Source organism: Ruditapes philippinarum, unplaced genomic scaffold (genome assembly GCF_026571515.1).
Source record: "Ruditapes philippinarum isolate M1 unplaced genomic scaffold, ASM2657151v2 ctg10661_1_1_1_1, whole genome shotgun sequence".
NCBI classification, from domain to species: Eukaryota; Metazoa; Mollusca; class Bivalvia; order Venerida; family Veneridae; genus Ruditapes; species Ruditapes philippinarum.
The window spans coordinates 1-23,033 of NW_026864135.1; the positions used below are offsets into that span (position 1 = coordinate 1).

At 33.7% G+C, this 23,033-nt stretch overlaps 2 protein-coding genes and 2 pseudogenes across 3 annotated transcripts; 2 read left to right on the forward strand and 2 right to left on the reverse strand.

Annotated features, from left to right (window-relative positions):
• Positions 1-1,745: 1,745 nt before the first annotated feature.
• On the reverse strand, positions 1,746-3,321 carry LOC132724526 (body wall muscle protein HR-29-like; annotated as a pseudogene).
• Positions 3,322-3,413: 92 nt separating this feature from the next.
• LOC132724527 (heat shock protein 27-like) lies at positions 3,414-22,247 on the forward strand. Its single transcript, XM_060709394.1, has 4 exons — positions 3,414-3,605; positions 14,694-14,713; positions 14,927-15,208; positions 18,773-22,247. The coding sequence occupies exons 3-4, from the start codon at positions 14,983-14,985 to the stop codon at positions 19,129-19,131; spliced, it is 585 nt and encodes a 194-aa protein (XP_060565377.1). The 5' UTR covers positions 3,414-3,605; positions 14,694-14,713; positions 14,927-14,982; the 3' UTR covers positions 19,132-22,247.
• On the forward strand, positions 3,612-12,138 carry LOC132724524 (uncharacterized). Of its 2 annotated transcripts, none has more exons than XM_060709391.1 (6): positions 3,612-3,781; positions 4,429-4,517; positions 5,479-5,538; positions 6,210-6,284; positions 6,740-7,152; positions 8,151-12,138. In XM_060709391.1, the coding sequence occupies exons 1-6, from the start codon at positions 3,756-3,758 to the stop codon at positions 8,853-8,855; spliced, it is 1,368 nt and encodes a 455-aa protein (XP_060565374.1). In that variant the 5' UTR covers positions 3,612-3,755; the 3' UTR covers positions 8,856-12,138. The 2 variants fall into 2 exon arrangements, with proteins under 2 accessions (XP_060565374.1, XP_060565376.1); XM_060709393.1 differs by lacking the exon at positions 3,612-3,781 and adding an exon at positions 3,800-4,208.
• Positions 12,480-14,679, reverse strand: LOC132724525 (uncharacterized; annotated as a pseudogene).
• Positions 22,248-23,033: the final 786 nt, after the last annotated feature.

A 23,033-nucleotide genomic window follows, 5' to 3' on the forward strand; every position in this document is an offset into this window, starting at 1 on the left:
GCACCAAGGGAAAAAACGACCTTAATTATGATGCAGAAAAAAAAAAAAAACTTTTATGATGAACATCTCTATTTTTATTTTTTTATATTAATTGGATTTAAAGGTTAGAGGAGGATTTTAATGTTTTTATGTACGTCTATTTTTCGATATAAAATTGCACAAATTTAGTCTTTATTTGTATTTATTATACCGGTATGTGACCATACAGGGCATAATCATATGTCAACAGCATTTATTTAAACTAGGAGATGTACTGAATGATTTTCCGATATTTACATGTGCGTGATGCGGAAATACTAGTTAATGGGAGGTAACTCTTGCTTTATAAAATATTCAAGTCATCTTTATTACTCCTCTTGCAAAAGAGCCACATCTTGTTGGTGTCATTCATAATTTTCAAATACATACATTGTACATGTATATGAAACAACAAGAACAAAAAACTTCAACATTATCCAGCATTTTGCACATCGTGTATCTGAACACAACTCTGTAAGATATAAACACCGGTCTTCTCTTTTTATTCAACGTTACACGTGCATTATATTATAATATACAATGTACATGCTTGTATATATTTCGCTAAATTTACTGCCAGCATGAATCACGTACACAAATACGTCCTGTATAAAATATTAGTCCGTATAAAATACCTGACCACGAAACATTATTACATTGTAATTTATGGTAAATAAGAGTTTTATAATACAATGGGTCTTTTATGTCCGTTATTTATTTTACTAAATGTATCTATATTTAATCAGTTTAATGAAAAACAAACGTTTTTCTTTCGCTTTCTTCTTTTACTAAATGTATCTCACACACTCACTCTTTCTTAAGATTTGGCCTTGCAAAAAGCAGCGTGTCAAAGGTTTAAAAAATATATAATTTTTCTCATAACGTACAAGAACCGTATTTTATCATATACTTGTGTAAATATTCTGCTACAAAAAACTCTAGCATTTCATTGTCACAAACGACTCTTTGGGATATTATTCGGTATAACACGTAACGCGAAAACGTTCTTTAATGTTACGGAAGTAAATTCAAGAGTGTATGTATAATGTTCTATAAGAATTCCGTCTGTTGTCTTGGTTGATACTGGAGGTAAAACTAACATCTGCTAAGATCTTTGTTTTAATGACATAACATGTCATCCCCTTTTTTAATAACGTTAATAAAAAGAATATTAACATTTCAATTGGCAAGACATTAGTATAACTATGTGCCTTTCATTAGGAAACAGTTATCGATTTTACTTTCAGTTGTGAATGCCGTTATAGTAAATGAATTACCAGCTCGGTATAACCTATATAATTATGATCTTCCTATAGTGCTAGATTGGTAAGCTGACCGGTCAAGGTAGGAGCTACAAAAAGTTCGAATCCGCGGCAGTGGCTTGTAACTCAGTTACCAGTATATTACAAACACAAACGACATTGCAGTAAGAAACAATTCTGTTGTTGTTTTTGTTGTTGTTGTTGAGGAGGAGGAGGATGATTCGCTGTTGTTTTTCGTTTAAAAGTAATTATATCATATAAAGATTTTGTTAAGAAAAAAAAACAACGATACATTTGCAAGGAAAATATTTTTATTTAGTAACAAGATTAAAAATTTGTACAAAACAAGTTTACATAAAGGAAACAAAACAATATTTACTTCGTATATAGAAATGACTAACGAATTTATGTCATATTATTCTTTTCCTTAACAAAATAATTATTTACAGCTTAAACATATTCATAATACCTTCTATGAAATAATAAAACTATTATGCTATGACAAACAAAAACAGTGATGAAAATAAGGACAATATACATTAAAGTTTTCATTATCAAAATAATATTGTGTAATCCAATGTATTTTCATATTTATTTCTACTTTAATATTTGTATTGACTAAATTAATTCTAGTTTTACATCTTAAACTTATTCAAAATTGACTAATTTAAATTACATTCCTGTATTAATATTAAATTTTTTCCCTTTTCTTCATAAAATACATTCTTCAATCAGTATCTATTTACACAAAGTTCAAATCCTATAGAATACGATTATATATCATTATATCCATAAAGACTACAGTCACTTACTGTGGACTTTGACCATCTTCCTCCTCCGTAAATGGTACCACCTGTCGGTCTTTTCTAGTGTCCCTTTTAAGATGCTCAATTGGAATCAAATGTTCTTTTGGTGCAATAACTGTGCTCGGAACAGGAGCCTCGATTTGAAGAACGCCATCCTCGGTGAGACATGAACTTTAGCGTTTTCTGGATCAAACATTTTCCGGAAGTAACGCACTCCCTATAAAACTCTTGATACACTTTGCGATTCATATCTTCTTCGTGCACGTGTTTTGCGTGCACGCGAAGTCGGCCGTCATGTGTCTTCACGCTTATTTCGTCCGGCTTGAACTGACTGCAGTCAAAACGAAGGGTGAATTTGTGCTGACCTTCGGGATCTATAAAAAATGAATTAAAATCATATATGTACTTAGATATTTTGCGGCAAAGTATATACATAAAGCTATGTGTGTAATTTTCATTTTGAAAGAAAGGACACTTTAAAAATGAAAGAAATAGGTATGAGCAAATTGCGCATGCACGTCATCATTGCTTACTTAAGAGAGAGAGAGCACTGATATAATTATTTTGCTCCAGGACATTTCATTCGTTAGCATATCAACTCATGAAGACCATAAAATTATCGAAACAACATAACTTTACTGTTCATACAGTGAAACGTAAGATATTCCATATCGATTTATTCATGAAAATATACATAAACACATAGACCTACAATATTTACCATACTGTCACCTCTATAAACATGCATTTTACTATATTATATATCTTCCATTGAGTGAGGACCTAGACTTAAATAAAATATAGATCTATTAATATGAACAAAAAAACAGTAAAAAAATCTATGGATCAACTTACCTGTTATAAACGGATTTCGTAAATCCATGTTGATAGGCTGGACGTCCATTCTCTCCATTTCCCGTCGGACTTTTTCCAGCAGACGACCGAACCGAAGCCGAGAGTCCGTGTAATTTGCCATGCGCCAGTCATTATTAAACAAATGCACCCAGTCCGGAAATAAGTCCATCTGTCGGTCAAAATATCCAAAATTCAACCTCGAATGCGGTAGCATAGACATTATTACTTTTATTTTGTGCAATTTTATTTAGTTTTTGGCGAAAATCAACTGTTTTGAATTTAGTTTGACTTCCGTGCGCATGATCGCGGTCTATTTATATATATCGGCGAAAAGACGGAAAATACCTAGTTAAAAATAGAACATTCGCGAACATTCAAGGACGTTAAACATGTACAGCATATTGGATGCTTCTAGAGAATTCTCTCTGACGCAGTATCCGTGTTACGTAAACTAGTGAATCAGAAAAATTTAGCCATTTTATCGATCTATCTTTCCTTTAATGTGACAGCATCAAAATTATTGAAAATTAATTGTTTTATATGGCTAAATGATAAGTTTTTGCAATCATTTTTTTATTTTTGAGATAAATTTAGCGACGGCGAATGCGCATGCTCATTTTTTTGTTAAAGGTGAACAATCTATACTAAATATTGCTTCAGACAACCGGGCTGCCTTCGATTGCTAACGCGGGTTTAACACTTTCGACACGGGTAACAATCGAACAAGGTAGAGTTGAGTAATACGTCATCAGTTTTGCGTACCCGAGTAACGCGGGTTGGACACTGCCTATCAGCTGGGTCAGAAGTGTTAAAAATGGCGGCCAACAACGTTGGAAAGGAGTAAGTGAGAGGATTTTTTATAGTTTTTCTGCTTTTGTTTGTTAATAGAATCTAATATAGCCTTTGAATTTATCTTTACTTTATTTATATAAAATAGTTAAAGTAATTCAAGCATTATTTCCTCCGCCCAAAGGTATTGAATGCCAACCGCATGTTAGTAAATTAAGAAACAGTTCGTCATCAAAATTATTCGTACTAAATAATATGAATTTAGGTAAAGCCAATGGAATGGGGAAGTCATACAATAACAAAATATGAGTTTTCTTGTATTTTTAGTACAAATAATTGAGATAGAAATGCATATTATATTTTCAAAGCTAGAATTAAAAACTTGATCACTGAATATTGTTTGACTTTGTGTCAGAGATTTCAATCCAATATGGCGCCCCCATGAATGGCAAAATGACATTGAAAAATTTTCTGATGGGTATATACAGTATATTTTTTCATTAAATTTATGTTTCTTTTAAAATACACTTAGTCTATGTCTATACCCGGGCAAGTCAGTCCAGGATGCCCGGTCTTTGACTTCCCTGTTTAATTAATTCGCTATATTTTTCAAAGCAATTTGATCAAATGTTGCGACAGACTTACATAAATAAGTAGATATGATTAAAGTAATATTTCCTTGATGTTAATTTTATTAGGTACAAGAGGGTGTTCATGGTGATGGAAAATGGGAAGCAAGACTGTGTAGCTTTAGAGGAACCACTTGTTCAGCAAATTTCAAATGGAGGTAAGGCCTAAAAAATGTTGTGGTTAGGGTAACTTGACACTACTGTAATATTATGTGGTTTTGTATATGAGTTTAACAAGTATATAACATATAACTCTAGTGAGAAATAAGAGACACAAGTGTGTTCTATGACTTCAAGTTAAATACAGGAGATTAACTCCTAACAAGACCTGTTGTACTACTTTCTAAGCATGCGCATGTACACATTGATATAATCAGTATCATGTTACAACTAGTCTACCTGGCAAAACCTTCCGACCCTAAATTTTTTATGTTTATTTTTCATCTGTAGACATGCATTTGAAATGATGCAACATATACTATATATAAAAATTTTATTGATATAAAGATACATTGCTGTATATCATCATGGAAATAAAGTACTATAACTGGGTTAAATTATGGCATTTAGATATGTCAGTATGAATACCTTTGTAAGCATCTTGAATGATTTAAAAAAAAACCTACCTACCCTACCTATTTCAAATGGGCATGTAACCCTAACCACAAGATGTTTTTTTCTTGTCCTAATTAATACATGTTTGTAATACTAGTAATCACCAATCTGTACTACATAGGAAAATCAAATGTTGTACATACATATAGTGTGTGCAAAACAGGAAAGTAATTCTATTACTTTGAAATGAATACGTCTGGTTGCAAGTTTGATCCCTGGTTACATCTGATGTAAATTGATTATCATAAAGTATACATTCTACTGTATGTAAGTCGTATTCCCTACATGACTTGTAATACCGAACTAAGGCGGTGATATATGTAACTGAAACTATCGGGGGTCTGCTTTACCTGAAGACTTAAAATGACACTTGTTCAAATTTGAATGTTACTTTTATTCATCATTTGATCATTAAAACTATTAGAATAAGCATAATGACCAAATTTTTAAACACGGGTTGAAGTAAATTGTGTAAAAAAATGCCTGTCAAATGCTTTGTTTCAGATCAAGAGCTGGCTTTGAAAATCATGAAGGCCTACAATGAAAACGCACGACCTGCTGGAGGTAAAATTTTAATAAGCTTACAGTTATGGACATTATTTGGCATATTTACTTGTTAAATGTGTTTTTGTTAAAATACACAAAAATTGATGTGTAACAGGAAAGGAAAATGTATCCCAACCTCTTGCTTGCAGGTAAGGGGCTAACCGGACATGTATCACAGACATTATTTGCACATAAATGTGCACTATTACATTTCTCCCTTCAGGTTTTTAGTGTTTTTTTTTAATTATGTTATTATACAGGTAATTAAACAAGGTAATTGTACCACCAAAGACACCTTAGGCTAATCAGCCATTGCTTCATCAATGCGGATTTCAAAGCCAGGTACTAATCACTCGTATGGCACCAATGTAACAGGAGAAGAAAATGTGTCGCCTAGCAAGGCACTCGAACTGGCAACCTTCTGCTTGCAAGTTTTATTCTCTATTATTTTAAACCAACTGAGCTAACTGGGCATATATCACAGACATCATTAGATAGACTGTTATGTGACAATAGAGTTGTAAATGAATATTACTGTGTAAAACTGACATGTTTTAAGAGACTCCCTGTCTATTCCTGAATGTGAAAAAAGTTCAACTGACTTTGACACTTGTACCATAGTATAATCTAAGTTCCTCACATCACAAGACAAACATGCTTCTACTTAATTATTATTTTTCATTTTTCAGAGAGTTTGGTTGTGTCAATTATTGTGCCAGAAGTAGGGCCACTACCAGCCAGTAGTCCCACTCCCACACTCTCAGGTATTGCAGAATAAATATTATATATTTTGTACAACTTTCTGGGAATTATACCTTTACAATTCATATTTTACTGCCATCATGATGGAGTGATTAAGACTATTGATTGATCTTTTAAGGGTCATATGTTCAAGGAGTTCCACAGACCAACTTTTCATGCATGAATGTACACAGTTTTAAGGGATTGGTGTTGCCTGGTTCTGGTTTAATTCTAGGAATAGTAATGAGTAGCCAAGTAATATGCTGGCCTTTTCACAACTATTATATTTTCAAAGTAGATGCTAGACCCTCCCAGGATTTTTTTTATTTTTGTTACTTGTCTGTTCCACTACAGACTGGTGTGTAGGCTAGAAGCCGCAGAGTAAATTGGGTATGGTAATAGGCCAGTATTTAAATGGCTGTTAAGTACTGTTAAATACAATTGACAAAATGATAAATGATAAATAACTTATTTTCAGCTACAGTCTGTGACACCAGCAGTGAAGAAAGCCAATGTAAAAGCAACCAGAGTCAAGTCCATCAGTGGAAAGAAAGTGAGGAAAGGTTACTAATAGATAAAAGAGCATCACTTGATGACAAATTCAACCAAACCAAGTCTCATAATGTTCTTTGGAACCAGATTCAGACAGAAATGGAAAAGGAAGGAGTGCAGGTTTCTGCACAGCAAATAAAGGATAAATGGAAAAACTTAAAACGAAAGTACATGGAAATTGTAGATTTAAATGGTAAAACTGGAAATTGTAGAAACACCTGTAAATATTTTGACATTTTCAGTCAATTGTATGGCACTAAAGCTTCAACAAAACCCAGTTTTGTGCTCGACACATCAAACACAGAGAGTGCAGCTTCAGAAGTGAATGTTGAAAATGAGGTAAATTGTGTTCCTTGTAATTCAAATGGGTCTGTACCAAAAGTAGTTCAAAGCAAGGAAAATGTCAATAAACGAAAAGTGACATCAAAAACTGTCAACTCTCCACGAAACAAAGTTGTCAAGCTTTTGGAATGTATTGAAAAGAAAAATGAGGATTTCAATGAATTTGTGAAAAAACAAGAGGAACAGAAAATGAAAAGATTTGACAGATTTTTGGACTTATTTGAAAAGTCACTTGACTCAAAGTAGACATAACTTAATCATGTTATGGTCACTAAGGCCATTCTCAGATATTTTAGGTTACTTTTAAAGATTTTTGTAAACAGTATTGGCAAGAAGAGATTACTTTTTCTGGCAATTTGATTTTTTTTTCAACATAGGGTTTTTTTTATGCCCCCACAGAGTGGGAGCATATAGCGTTGCACTTGTCCGTCCGTCCGTACGTCCCGAATTCTTGTGAACGCAACTCCTCTTAAACCGGATGGCAGATTTTGCTTAAACTTCTAGGGATGAACAACCTTAATGTGTAGATGGTAGTAAAGGAAGGAATTTTTGCTGCGACCAAATTTAACAGAATGATGGCCCTTTGTTGATTTTTAGTTTTCAACTTGTGGCACATGTAGTCCAAAAAATATTTGACCTAGAGTCATAAGATTGACAGAACAGTGGCGTGTGGGGGCATCCGTGTCCTATGGACACATTTCTAGTTATAAATTGTATCAATTAAAATATTTAACCTTAATAGCTATTGCTTAGATGCATATAGTGTTTAGACATTCTTAGTTGAAAATAATTACTGCAGAAAGATTTCCAATTTTTATTCTGAGAAGAAAAAAAAACAGTGTTTTCATATGTAAGGTAATGCTCTTGTATTTGTTCAGTGTAGTTAAAGGAATTTCAGGAGAAAAGCAGTTCTGGACTGAATTGAGAGAGTTAAAATTTCCTTGGTAGTCTGTAGTGAAACCCAATAACCTGTCACAAGCCTATTTCTTTTTCAGGTGCAGTTGTCAGGGTGCTACTTGGATACACTTCCAAATGACATTTTATTGCACATTCTTGTATTTTTGAATGTGACAGACTTGATAAGGTTGCAGTTTGTAAGCAAACGATTTTATCATCTGTGTGTAACAAAGTATATCTGGCAATTTTTCACAAATATTTCACTAAATTTAAGTAGCAGGTTAAGAAATGCTGAAAGATATCTTCAGCTTGCTACCAATTTACAAGCTCTGTACTTGCAAGGTGCATTATGTAGTAGTTTGGTCTTCATTTCTAGGTTGACAAAACTTAAAATTTTAGTCATTCATGGCTATTACACTAGATTTGATGGTTTTGATTTGTTAAAAGTTTTATATCACACAAATCTTATAGGACTTGACATTAGTGGATTCAAGGTAAATTTAGTCTGTTTGTTTGAAATAAGCAGGAAACTGCCACAACTACAAGCTTTACGGGCAGTTGACTTAGGCCAGTCTGTTGAACCATACATACTGGAAGCAGTTTTACTAAACTGCTCTTTACTTAAGTCTGTAGATCTGGAACCATGTGGTAGTTCTCTTATGTGGGCAGATATTGTAGACAGATACAGTGACATTAACTTTAGTCATTTAATACTGGACTATATCCCCGCGCTCTACCTTAAGTTTGCAAGATGCTTTTATGTTTTTCCTAGAGTTGGTGCTCCAGATCTTAAGTGGAAATAACTGAGAAGCATCTAAGAAATGGGATACGTTGCTGACATATAGGCCTGTTTTTAATACCTGAAATGTATTTTTTGTGTCATTCCATTTTGGTGATTCCAATAAAAGATAAATGCGACTGTAAACCAGATGTTGGAAGTCTGTTTGATATTTGTTTCGTTTTTATTTTTTTGTATAAAATGTTTTTGCTGTGATTAAATTTAGAATATACTTTTGTTAGCTCACCTGTCACAAAGTGACAGGGTGAGCTTTTGTGATCGCTTTTCGTCCGGCGTCCGTCCGGCGTCCGTCCGTTAACTTTTGCTTTAAATGACATCTCCTCATAAACCACTGAGCCAATTTCATCCAAACTTCACAGGAATGTTTCTTTGGTGGTCACCTTTAAAAATTGTTCAAAGAATTTAATTCCTTGCAGAACTCTGGTTGCCATGGCAACCGAAAGAAAAATTTTAAATATCTTCTTTTAAACAACCCTAAGAGCTAGAGCTTAGATATTTGGCATGAAACATCTTCTAGTGAGTGTCTACCAAGTTTGTTCAAATAAAAGCCCTGGGGTCAAAATTGGCCCCGCCCCAGGGGGTCATTGATTTTCCCTATATGCATATAGTAAAAACTTAAAAAATCTTCTTTTAAAGAACCCAAAGAGCTAGAGCTTAGATATTTGGCATGAAACATCTTCTAGTGAGTGTCTACCAAGTTTGTTCAAATAAAAGTCCTGGGGTCAAAATTGGCCCCGCCTGGGGGGTCATTGATTTTCCCAATATGCATATAGTAAAAACTTAAAAAATCTTCTTTTAAAGAACCGTAAGAGCTAGAGCTTAGATATTTGGCATGAAACATCTTCTAGTGAGTGTCTACCAAGTTTGTTCAAATAAAAGCCCTGGGGTCAAAATTGGCCCCCCTAAGGGGGTCATTGATTTTCCCTATATGCATATAGTAAAAACTTAAAAAATCTTCTTTTAAAGAACCCAAAGAGCTAGAGCTAAGATATTTAGCATGAAACATCTTGTAATGAGTGTCTACCAAGTTTGTTCAAATAAAAGCCCTGGGGTCAAAATTGGCCCCGCCCCAGGGGGTCATTGATTTTCCCTATATGCATAAAGTAAAAACTTAAAAATTCTTCTTTTAAAGAACTCAATAAGCTAGAGCTAAGATATTTAGCATGAAACATGTTCTAATGGGTGTCTACCAAGTATGTTCAAATAAAAGCCCTGGGGTCAAAACTGGCCCGCCCGGGGGGGGGGGGCAGTCATTGATTTTCCTTATATGTGTATAGCAAAAACTTAAAAATCTTCTTTGAAAAAACCCAAATAGCTAGAGTTTAGATATTAAGCATGAAACATCTTTAAGTAAATATCTACAAAGTTTGTTCAAATAAAAGCCCGCGGGTCAAAACTGGCCCTGCCCCAGGGCTGTCATTGTTTTTAGCTCTATGTATCTTTTAAAAAACCCAATGAGCTAGAACTTAGATGTTTAGCATGAAACATCCTCTTATGGGTGTCTACCAAGTCTGTTCAAATAAACAAATAAAAGCCCTTGGGTAAAAATTGGCCCGGGGAGGGGGGGGGGGGGGCTATATACAGGTGAGCGACCTCAGGGCCATCATGGCCTCTTGTTTTTTTTAGCTCACCTGTGCATTAAAATAAGTGTCAAGTTGACACCCATAAAATTGCATCATGTTTGATAAGTTTCATGTTTTGCTTTCATATGTAATGTACCCGTATATATGTAAGAATTGTAATTACCAGTGTTCCAAGACTAGTTTATGTACTTTCACATTATGCAATGGCAAAACAAATGTTTGTGTTGTTCACATTGCCTTACTGATAAGGTCAGCTGAAACTATACATTTTGTACAATCAAGTTTTTTTCTTAAAAGCTTGTACCCGCTTCCAGCAAACAAACTTTGGTTCACATGTAACTTAAATTACACTTTTTGATTAGGCATAGCCAACCTAATTGTATTGCTGTCAGTGTTATACTGTCAGTGTTTCTATGGTGCTAGTTTGATTAATAGACCTTGGCCTGTACGTGCTCACAGATTTTTTAGAAATTACATGCACTTTTTGTTGTGTGAATGTGATCTAATTGAGATATTTTTTTAGAAATGTTGGGTCATTTTTAGCTCTATTTTTCAAAGAAAAAGTCTAGATATCATAGGTTGGTGGTCGTCTGCATCAGTGTATGCGTTGGTTAAATTTTTCTATGGTGTCCATTACTCAAAAACTATCAAAGGTATTTACTTGGAATAAATGTTCAAAGAGGAACACATACTCCTTTTTCGACTTAGAAAATTCACTGAATTTCAAGAATTTGTCTCTTATAGAACTATTATGAGAGATATTCTCTTCAGACTCGGAATACTTCTTCACTATGAACATGGGAACACATACCAGCAAGGGAGATAATCCTAAAAATATTTTGATTTAAAGAGTTCTCTGGGTGATGTGATGTTGATTTATTTTATCCGGAGTAACAATATCAGTCTCAATGATTGTGTAAAATTAAAGCAGATGTTGCAAATTCTTGATACTGCAATAGGGTAAATGAAATTTGATGGTGTTGTATATGAAACATAGGGGCAATTACACAAACTAGAAACAAAATTGAGTGAAAAGGTATAATAATACTATTCCAAATTGAATCAAGGTAGCACCAGTAGGGGACGTGTGTTGTGAACAACACCAGTTACTTGTTTTATTTTGTGTATAATTTATTTTATTGCACAAGTAAAGACTTGTTTATTTTGTGTATAATTTATTTTATTGCACAAGTAAAGACTTGTTCATTTTGTGTATTATTTATTTTATTGCACAAGTAAAGATTTGTTCATTTTGTGTATTATTTATTTTATTGCAGATCTAGTCAAGATTTATTCATTTTTTGTATAATTAATTTTATTGCAGATCTAGTCAAGATTTGTTCATTTTGTGTATTATTTATTTTATTGCAGATCTAGTCAAGATTTGTTCATTTTGAGTATTATTTATTTTATTGCACAAGTAAAGATTTGTTCATTTTGTGTATTATTTATTTATTGCAGATCTAGTCAAGATTTGTTCATTTTGTGTATTATTTATTTTATTGCACAAGTAAAGATTTGTTCATTTTGTGTATTATTTATTTTATTGCAGATCTAGTCAAGATTTATTCATTTTGAGTATTACATGTATTAATTTTGTTGTGTATCGAGTAAAAGTTGCTCATTTTAGTTAAGTGTTATACTATCACACTGCAGTAGCAGTTGACATTTTATAATTTATGTTGATTAAAATCATTAAACTTTCTTATTGTTTATCTCTTCTCCTTAATTAGTTCAGCTTTTGAGATGAATATCAGTTTTGCCCCCTTACAACATAGAACTTTCTTTTCAATATGAAATTTATATGTTACTGTCGAGGTGTTTAATTTGGAAACAATCAACAGAACTCTGATTATATATTCGATTGTATAATGCCTGTTCTACTTTTCTACAAAGCTTTCAATTAGACTTGAGCATTGAGAAAAGTCTTACGGATAGTTTTTATGTGATTCTAGAACGTTTGAGCACTTTCAAGTCATAGGAAAGATATCTTGAATGGGAAGCATCACAATTTTATTGTGGTGAGGAAAAATTTAAATACTTAGTAATAAACTTCAGGAAATTTAATGAGTAGAACCTTTAAGTTGAGAATTAATATAAAACAAATTCATATAACAAGTGAAAGTTATACAAGATGGAACATTCAACTGTTTCCATCCTCTGCATTTATTCTACAGTAGTCTTGAAGAATAGGTTACTGTTCAGTGGGAGCACTTTTCAAATTAATTGCACAAGAGTGACTTCCGTCAAACACTAATTACGTTTAAGGTATCAACTGAAGAAGTCTTTGTCGTTTAGCATCACCTCCAATTGCATTTCTGAAAACATTAGGATACCGATTGGGGTTTCCATTCAAATCGTTCGCATTGTCTAGAAACTGATCAATGTCATCATGATTTATGATACAAAGATTATGAAGTGCGCAGGCAGCCATTATAAAGTAACAAACACCTTCCATGGTATATAATGATATTTCTCGTAATCGGCGAAAACGTCCTTTTAAATGACCAATGGCTCTTTCCACATTTTGTCTACAGGAGGAGAGCATTCGATTGAATCTTTTCTGTCTGCCAGTTAAATGACCATTGTCTCGGTAAGGTGTCACCAGCCATGTGCGTAAAGGATATGCAGAATCTCCAATTATATGCCTCTCAGGATTTACAAGGTTGCCAGCATTTGCTTTGTCATAGATACCTGAATTACGTAGTACCCTTGCATCGTGCGTGCATCCTGGCCAACCGGTTTGAGCACTTGTGATGAGCATTTCATGATCAACAACCAACTGAAAGGAAATAAATGAGACAAATATTTGCCAATATGAAAAATATAAACTAAAACTTATAAAGACTTCTCAAAATCATCCCATAAGGTATGATTGGCCTGTGTAGTATATATTTTTGATGTTAATTTATTGTTCAGAACATTGATGATTATTTTGATTCTACACTTAAGTTACCTTATCTGTGTACCAACTAACATATGGTATTCAGTACAACAAAAAAAGTTTAGCAATCAGTATAAAGCGAGACATGCATGCACATGTATGCACACAATGTACTATGTAATAGATTTTGATATGCTCCTAACCGTCACAATAACAAAGGAAAAATTAATAAATAGTCCATTTACAAAATTCAGCATAATAAGGGTAACTATTGCAGCAGATTCTCACCTGCAACTGAACTGAAGGATATGACTTTCTATTGACATAATCCTGATCCCCATTTGGAACATGTGAAAGCTGAATGTGGGTACCATCAATGATGCCAACAATATGTGGTATTCCACTTTGAAGTTGGAATTCTCTTTCGATTTCCACTTGTCTGTTCTCGTCAGGCCATTGTATAACCTTAAATATAATTTCATGAGATAAAGTTGTAAAATATATCACTGTAAATTGAGTCTCAAGTTAGCAAGTATTAACTACAACTCCTTGAAAGAAAGGAATATAATTTACTTGATTATTATAAATCGTCTTATAATAGAAGGGATTCTCATACAGCTTTTAGTATCAACAACATAATAAAGATCTTTCAACAATTACAGTATTTTTTTTCATATAATTGCCAACAGAGACAGATAACATCATCTATGTCTCTGGTGCCAATGACAAGGAAATGATTGCTAATGCCTTGATTTTTACTATGATATAAAAACTATCTAGCAAAAAAAGTTGTTTACCGTTTTAAGCACCCTGTAGATAATTTTGCTGACTCTAGTTATTATTGCATGGACGGTAGATATTGAAACCTTGAACAGCACACACAATTCTCTCATTGATTCCTGATTGGCCATGTACCACAGAAATAACAAAAGCTGTTTTTCTGGGTTACTGGAGCCTTTCCTCCAATGTGATTAAAGACCAGATGTGGACGGATCCTTTCCAAAATAATCTCATAAGTCATTCTTTCAATTCTAAAATGGCTTTTAAAGTCAAATGCAGACATAGCTGGAACAATATCCTCTGCAAAAAAATCCACCTTAGGCACGGCATCCCTTGGAGAACAAAGATAAACAGATATACAGGCATGTAGCATTGTTAGCGTCCGATTTCTTTGAATAACCAGTTCTTTTTGTCCAGATTCAACAAAGTACTGCCTTAGAAATTCTAATAACGCAAATAATTCCCTGGGCGCAGCCATATTTGTTTACAACCCGATCAACTCGTGCTTGTTCGATTGCTATTAAAGGTACGCATGCGCATATGAGCTTTTCCGGTATCGACACTACTTACACGGGTTAGGCAATCGAAGGCAGCCCCGGAGTAAAAGATAGATTGGTAAGTACTGTTTATTTATTTGCTCTCAAAATCATGCAGACATGTAACAAAATATGTTTAACATAAAATAAAATCATTCATATAAATTTGGATTTGTGATTACACACCATAGAAAGAAAGATCAATCCATCTGTCGAGATAGTTAACCTTTAAAAAGTATTGCTGTCTAAAAATAGAACTACTGTTTTCTACTTTTTTTCACCTCGATGGTAGAACCCGCACGAGAGGTAAAATCACCGTACAACATCGAGTGAACATCCTGCAAAAACATGTCCTGGGATATTGTGCCGCTATCAAAGTGGGATTTTGGATACTTTGACCGACAGCGAGATTTGTTCTCGGAATGGCTGCATCTTTTTGACGATGACTGGCGAATGGGGAGTTTTGAAGAGTCCCGAATCCGGTTTGATAAGGAACTGGACAAGATTCGGAGAGAAATGCTTCGGATGGACGAACAACCAGTGAATCTGGATTTACGACAGCCTTTCATTACAGGTAGGCTTAATGCATTATGTCAGAATGATTTAAATTCACAATGATTTACATATAGAAAACAGCATCTGTTAATACAATTACGATAAGAAAATGAAATTTAATATCTTCATTGTTTGCATCTGATCTGTAAATAGCGCACAGTTGTGCCAATGTTTATTCAAAATTGTGTTTCAGAATTTTTTGCATGGCATATATTATTCGTTCAAATATGAAACGGTTCTACTGTACGTACGTGCGTACGTACGTACGTACTTAATATAGGTCAAGGACTGCGTGGGGTATATACATGATCTTCTAATATCATAACAAGATGTACATGTCACGTATCCATCTTTCATGGTAGATTCTATTATGAAATTATTAGTGAAATACACAAGTCATGTTTTCAATATGCATAAATTATGTCGGGTTTTAGTGCAAGCGAACTCACTTTCATGTTTTACTTCACTAATAAGACATTTCATTGTTATTCATGTAAACACGATTTTGAGAAAAGATATATTGGTTCATTGCCTTTAAGCATTTAACTACATTTTAATATCTTATCAATCAATGATTTGATTCTTTAAAAGATTTATTTGTTTTCTATTTGGTGTTTTAATAATAGATCTATGGCTGCAGAACAAATATATGACAACACATTAAAAAAAATGGTGTTGCTCTTGTTATTTACATTTTGTGTAATATTTGAATAGACTTGTGTATACAGTACAGTTTAACCTGTGTTAAGGACTACCTCTGGATAAAGATCTCAAATAAAGACCACTTCGTCTTGTGTATAAAGGCCATGTTTTTTCTCACCTTAAGATGACTTTTCACAGGTTCGATATATTTATACAACAATGAACATGAATTAGGATTTATTTAATTATTTTTTTTGCATTTTACCATTGATGATATTTAAAAAAGTTAAACTCACACATTATAAAGTAATTGGTGGAGAGTTTTTGAATCAATATCTTGATTTAAAAGGTTGCGCCCGGTCATTGACCCTGACCTTGATATAGCTGTTTATCTACACACCTAAAAACTTAAAAAATCATTGACTTGAAATGTACACACTTCAACAAAAATGTACGCTAAGTTTACCAGTATATTCAATTGGTAGATATGTTTTGAACTTTTGATGTATTGTTTTAGTGGCTACTACATTGTACTATTAATTAAATTGGCTTTTATGGCCCACTGTTTCCGTGGTTCATGGCACATTATTTTCTAAACTAATCGATGATTATTTATACTTAATTATGTCTTTTGTGTAAATAAATCTGGGCGTTCCGAAATTTTACTGTGCGCCCTATACAACATGGACGGTCTAAAATATCCTTTCCCGTGCAGTGTTCTAGTTAACGGACGTATGTGCGTGATTTACGCATATAGCACAACTTGCATGTAGAAGAAAAACTTAATAAGAACTAAATTTTGCGCTTATTTATCTAGGGGTATTTCCGTTCTGATAAATAAGCATTACAAAATTACTGTCCGACAAGGATTTTTGGCATACCTAACTGTAGTCCAATAGATTAGACGTTACAGGCTTGTTATAGCCTGACGTCTAATAGTTATTGCTCATAAACGCGTAGCATTTTGAAAATTTTTAAAAATGTCGGTTGACTTGCCTTTCAAGCTTTATTCAAAAGCCTATCTTCTGTTCTTTCAATTGCATGGTCTATCATTAACAAAAACTTTCAAACAATGTACTTATCAATTAAAAATAAAATAAAATATCCAACTACTGTAGCTCATCGCCTACTGATCTAATTAAGATGCCGAGTTCCTGGTATACCAAGATTGATCCCATTATATGAAACGGAAAAGAGTATCGAGCGCAACCTAACTGACGTGCAATTGAGCAATTTTCTAAATTCGAATATGAAATATTAATCATAATGCCGCGCCATTTGTAAACATCGGTGCCTGCCACAGAGCGAGTTTAACAAAGTGAGAGATTGAGATCTCATGATATTTTACGGATAGTGACTAATGGTATTCAGAATACGTTGTAAACAGAAATATTTGTAATATTTTTAAGTCTATGTTCATTACAAAATAGGGCAACAACTCTAATCGTATATATTACATCGCTGAGCTTTACATGTTTTAATCTAGTAGAATGTAACTCGAGCATGTACTAGATGATCAGTTTTTTATAGCTATACTACGAATTTGCAAAAGATCTTTAATTGGAGGTAAAAAAGATGACCAGATGTGAATGAAAAAGATTATTGTATGATAGACCAAATGACAATATGATAAGAAAAGATGATACAGAATGATCAGATCTAATGAATGAGATAAATTAAAGATCATGTAATACAGGGGCGTCCTACTGTAGTCATATATAATATGAGTGACGCGTAAAACCTACATTCTTACATGAAGTAACTTCGAATGTCAAAAATATTGATCTATAGGGTCTTTCGTACGCCTTGTAATTTAACTCATGATTTCTTCATTAGATATGAATGATCAATGTAGATCACTCTAAAGGTCCATAATACGTATAGCTACCTGAATAAGTTGAAGCAAGTTAAAGCTATACTTATCTAACTGATCGAATGCCTAATCTTAGTCTTAGAACTATTTGTATGACTTATATACCTATGCTGCATTGCCCTTTGATGGAGCGTACTAGTTAGTCAATGGATTGATATTAGCTCTTGGAAGTTAAGAAATAAACTTCAGAAACCAAGACGACAAACATATCGAAGTATTTCTGTCAGTGTTTGATTATTTTTCAGCATCTATTATGTCAGATTACTTGTCTAGTCAATATACCCTTATATGGGGGTCAACCTAGAACTAATTACAAAAGATTTACATTAGATGTCATAATGATTTAATTTTTGGACAAAGTTATGGATGTGCAAAAAAATACTATGCATGATCGTGATTCGTTGCCCGCAGTTATTTCGCCCCACTCAGTTATCAAGAACTTTAAAAACGCCGTCTCAGAGAAAAAATCTCAATTTATTAGTAATATTAAAAAGGTAATTATTTTTTGAATTATCGAAATTAAATCTTGTAAACGTCTGTCCTGACACATAAACATGTATTCTACGAGGCCTCTTGGAAATTTAATGAACGGAAAATGTGTAAATTTATATTACTGATGCGGGTATTTAGTTATTTGCCTGGTATTTTGTAAAATAATAGAAAAGGCTGATTAATTAGTTCAACATTCGAAATTTCATCGCCGGAACACACGGTACAAATTCCGTAGTCTATTTTACCGATATCAATAATACCCGAGGCTGTTGAAATGATTGTTCAGAAAACCTTCATCGTGTTACTGTGTAATTGGCTTATATATTGTTTAGTTTACAATTTAATTATATATAAAGCAATTTAATTTTAATGATTGTTGATGCACTGAAAGGTGTGCAGAATCCAACTTTTTATGTTAATAAAAATTGACACAGAGGTCACGGTCAAAATTCGACGATAAAAGAAAACGCCGCTCTTTGTCGCTCAGAACAGCTTACGATATGAATTTATTTGTGGACAATCATTAAAACTTGCGAACTGGCTTTGTGTAAAACAAATGTATTTTGTTTACTTCAGATCCAAAAGGGCAACATAAATTTAGCCTGAGGTTTAACTGCAGCAAGTTCAAGCCAAATGAAATCACCGTGCAGACCCAAGACAACACATTGAAAGTCCATGCAAGACACGCTCACGAAGAAGATGGCCGTAAGTTTTACCAAGAATTCTTCAGGGAGTGCACGCTTCCGGAAAACGTGGATCCGAAAAAGCTGCAGTCCAGTCTAACCAATGATGGCGTTCTCCAAATCGAGGCTCCAGTCCAGCCGACGGTTGTTGCCCCTAAGGAGCATCTAATACCGATAGATCATCTGAAAAAGGATTTGAAAAAAGATAAACAAGTTGTGGCAGTTGAAAAAGAAAGGGGAGATGGGAAATAAGACCCTATCAGTGTTAAAGAAGTTTTGTCAATGGTATTAAAATCTGCAATTTTGAAGTAATGAAAGATAACTCCTGACATCATGAAATTATTCTGTAATGAATACGTAAGCAAACGTTTATAAATATGTTTGAAGTTATTGAAATAATATTACACCACATGAAGAAACAAAAAAAAGTCTGTTATAAGACAAACCATAAAGAATGAAGAGCTGAGTTAAGATTCTGTTTGCAGTGAATGTGTATTAGCAAGAGGCAAACCATTGACATATAGAAGACCAAATGCAAGATTACGCTATCATAAGAGATCTAAAAAAACAATGGGGGAAGTTTTGTTTTGTTCATTAAAGACATATATGTTCCATGTTAACAAACATTTTTTTTTCTTCTAGTTTTTCATGTTTTAGAAATTCTGATTTAATTTTCCAGTAAGCTTCATTTGTCTGGCCTATCCACATTTTGGCTATTGCTGCAGAAAATGATCGCTTCTTGATACTACAGGTGATAAGGTGAAAGAGAAGTATGTTAACAATGGCATCACTAACTACTTTTTATCTTGTCTGGCAGTTATTAATCATTCATTTATTGTTGGCCACAATTAGAACAGGAGCTAACTATCCACAACCATTGTGCATGAATAGGTCGAGCGAGAAGTAGAAATAGTTAAAACAGCGGCAGATTCATCAGCCTTTAGTACTTATTACATTAATATTTAATAAAATAATTTTTCAATTTAGTAAGATGGACATCTGAAGATATAAAGTGCCATTTTTCAGCCATAGATCTTTCAACCTGTATTAGGGTTTTACAAAAAGCTGCCATAATATAATACATTATGCTACTACTACATGTATATTTAAACATTGACATAATATTTAATTATATTCACTTTATGCAACCAATGAAAATACCTGTTTGATTATGATAGAAGCAAGTGGCAAGATTGTAAATATCAGTTTGATTTTTTTATAAAGTTTATTACTGTTAGAAAGACGGTGTTTAAAGGCCCAATACTACAACATTATTATATCACTTCTTAATATTTATAATTCATGATTGAAGGCATGAAAGACTGGCAACTCATGTAAATCAAAATTATTCCTGTTTTTTAGCTCACCTGAGCTTGCTCAGGGTGAGCTTTTAGGATCGGTGAATGTCCGTCGTCCGTCGTCCGTCGTCCGTCCGGCCGTCCACAATTTCTTGTGAACACTCTAGCGGTCGCATTTTTGCCTCAATCATCATCAAACTTGGTCAGGATGCTTATCTAGTTGAAAGCTCGGATGAGTTCGAACATGGGTCATCTCGGATGAAAAACTAGGTCACAAGAGCTAAAAATAGAAAAACCTTGTGAACACTCTAGAGGTCACATTTTTGACCCAATCATCATCAAACTTGGTCAGGATGTTTGTCTAGGTGATAGCTCGGATGAGTTCGAACATGGGTCATCTCGGATGAAAAAAGTAGGTCACAGGAGCTATAAATAGAAAAACCTTGTGAACACTCTAGTGGTCACATTTTTGAACCAATCATCATCAAACTTGGTCAGAATGCTTGTCTAGTCAATTGCTTGGATGAGTTCGAACATGGGTCATCTCTGATGAAAAACTAGGTCACAGGAGCTAAAAATAGAAAAACCTTGTGAACACTCTAGTGGTCACATTTTTGACCCAATCATCATCAAACTTTGTCAGGATGCTTGTTTAGATAATAGCTCAGATGAGTTCGAATATGGGTCATCTCGGATGAAAAACTAGGTCACCGGAGCTATAAATAGAAAAACCTTGTTAACACTTTAGCGGTCACATTTTTGCATCAATCATCATCAAACTTGATCAAGATGCTTGTCTAGGTGATAGCTCGGATGAGTTCGAACATGGGTCATCTCGATGAAAAACTAGGTCACAGGAGCTAAAAATAGAAAAACCTTGTTAACACTCTAGTGGTCACAATTTTGACTCAATTGTCATCAAACTTGGTCAGGAAACTTGAATAGGTCATTGCTTGGAATAAATCGAACATGGGACATCTCGGATGAAAAACTAGGTCACATGAGCTAAAAAATAGAAAAATCTTGTTAACACTCTAGTGGCTACTGTTGTGATCCAAATATTCTGTTAATTGGTCTGAAAGTTTTTTTTTGATGATTTCTAAGTCAAGATCAAACATGGGTCATCTTGGATGAAAAACTAGGTCACACCGCCCCAAATATGGAAAAACCTTGTTAACATTCTAGTGGTCACATTTTCGACTCGATTATCATCAAACTTGGTCAGGATGCTTGTCTAGGTAATTGCTTGGATTAGTTCGAAATCGCATGTGAAACTAGGTCACCGGAGCTAAAAATAGAAAAAATCTTGTTAACACTCTAGTTGCTACTGTTTTGATCCAAGTATCCTGGAAATTGGTCTGAAAGTTTGTTTTGATGATTTCTAGGTCAAGTTTGAATATGTGTCACCTGGGTAAAAAACTAGGTCGCACTGCTCAAATATGGATAATCCTTGTTAACACTGTAGTGGTCACATTTTTGACTCACCTGTCATGAGACTTGGTCAGAATGCTTGTCTAGGTAATTGTTTGGATGAGTTTGATAATTCAGGTGAGCGATCTAGGGCCATCATGGCCCTCTTGTTTAACAAATGTTATTTGATCATTTATTACAAGTATTTTCTTATGTAGAAATTGAAGATTATTTTCATTTTAATTAAATGATGTTTGTGTCTTAAGATATTTCGGTATGGGCCTTTAAAATAATTTTGTATACTGATTTTATTCCCTACATTTGTGTTTTTGTTAAAGGATATCACAGTTTGTGTTCTTCAGAATATAATTTTGATTTACACATTTGTTCAGGAGGTTGTTAGCTTTTTACCGAGAGAATGTATACATGTAAAAAAGGCTTTTACAACAACTGATTAGTATATTTTATTTAAGATATCTTAATATTTAAATATATTCAGAGGAAATTAAAATACAGGCATTTAATATATTACTTAGTAAGAGGAATTTGCTTACTTGATTTTCAAGATCATGTCAAATATTTGAAATGTTAAGAACACTTTTTTTCGCCTTGCTATATCATTATCAAGTAATCAATAAAAATCAGTTTGCTTTAAAACAAGTTGTTGCTCATTTAACCACATCGTTTTAACCAGTGGACATCTTACCATTTATAAGAACACATGCACTTTTTAGCTCGACTTTTCTATGAAAAGGGGAGCTATCCTACTCGCCCCGGCGTCGGCGTCGGCGTCACACCTTGGTTAAGTTTTTCGTACCACCCCACTTTATTTCAGAAGTATTACAAGTATGGCTTTGAAACTTACCATACTTGTTCACCATCATAACCTCCATCTACAGACAAGAGTACATAACTCTGTCAAGGTTTTTGACAGAATTATGGCCCTTTTTTGACTTAGAAAGTGTATTGAGCTTGGTTAAGTTTTTTGTACCACCTCACTTTATTTCAAAACCATTGGAGGTATTGCTTTGAAACTGACCATACTTGTTTACCATCACGACCTTCATCAACAGACAAGAGGACATAACTCTGTCAAGGTTTTTGACAGAATTATGCCCCTTTTTGACTTAGAAAATACATTGAATATGGGTAAAAATCCACTTATTGCCTTAACCCTTTGAGATATTGCTTTGAAACTTTTAATGCTATTTCACATCATTACCCCCATCTGTACGCAAGAGAAGGTAACTCTGTCAGGGATTTGTTTTAAAAATTAAGGCCTTTTATCGACTTAGAATCTTGGTTAAGTTTTTTGTACCAGTCAACTTTTTTGACTGAACTGGTTGAGATATTAAATTGAAAGTTGGAATACTTGTTTACCATCATGGTCCCAAACATGGGCAGGAGAAGGTAATTCTGTTAAGGATTTTATTTGAATTATGGCCC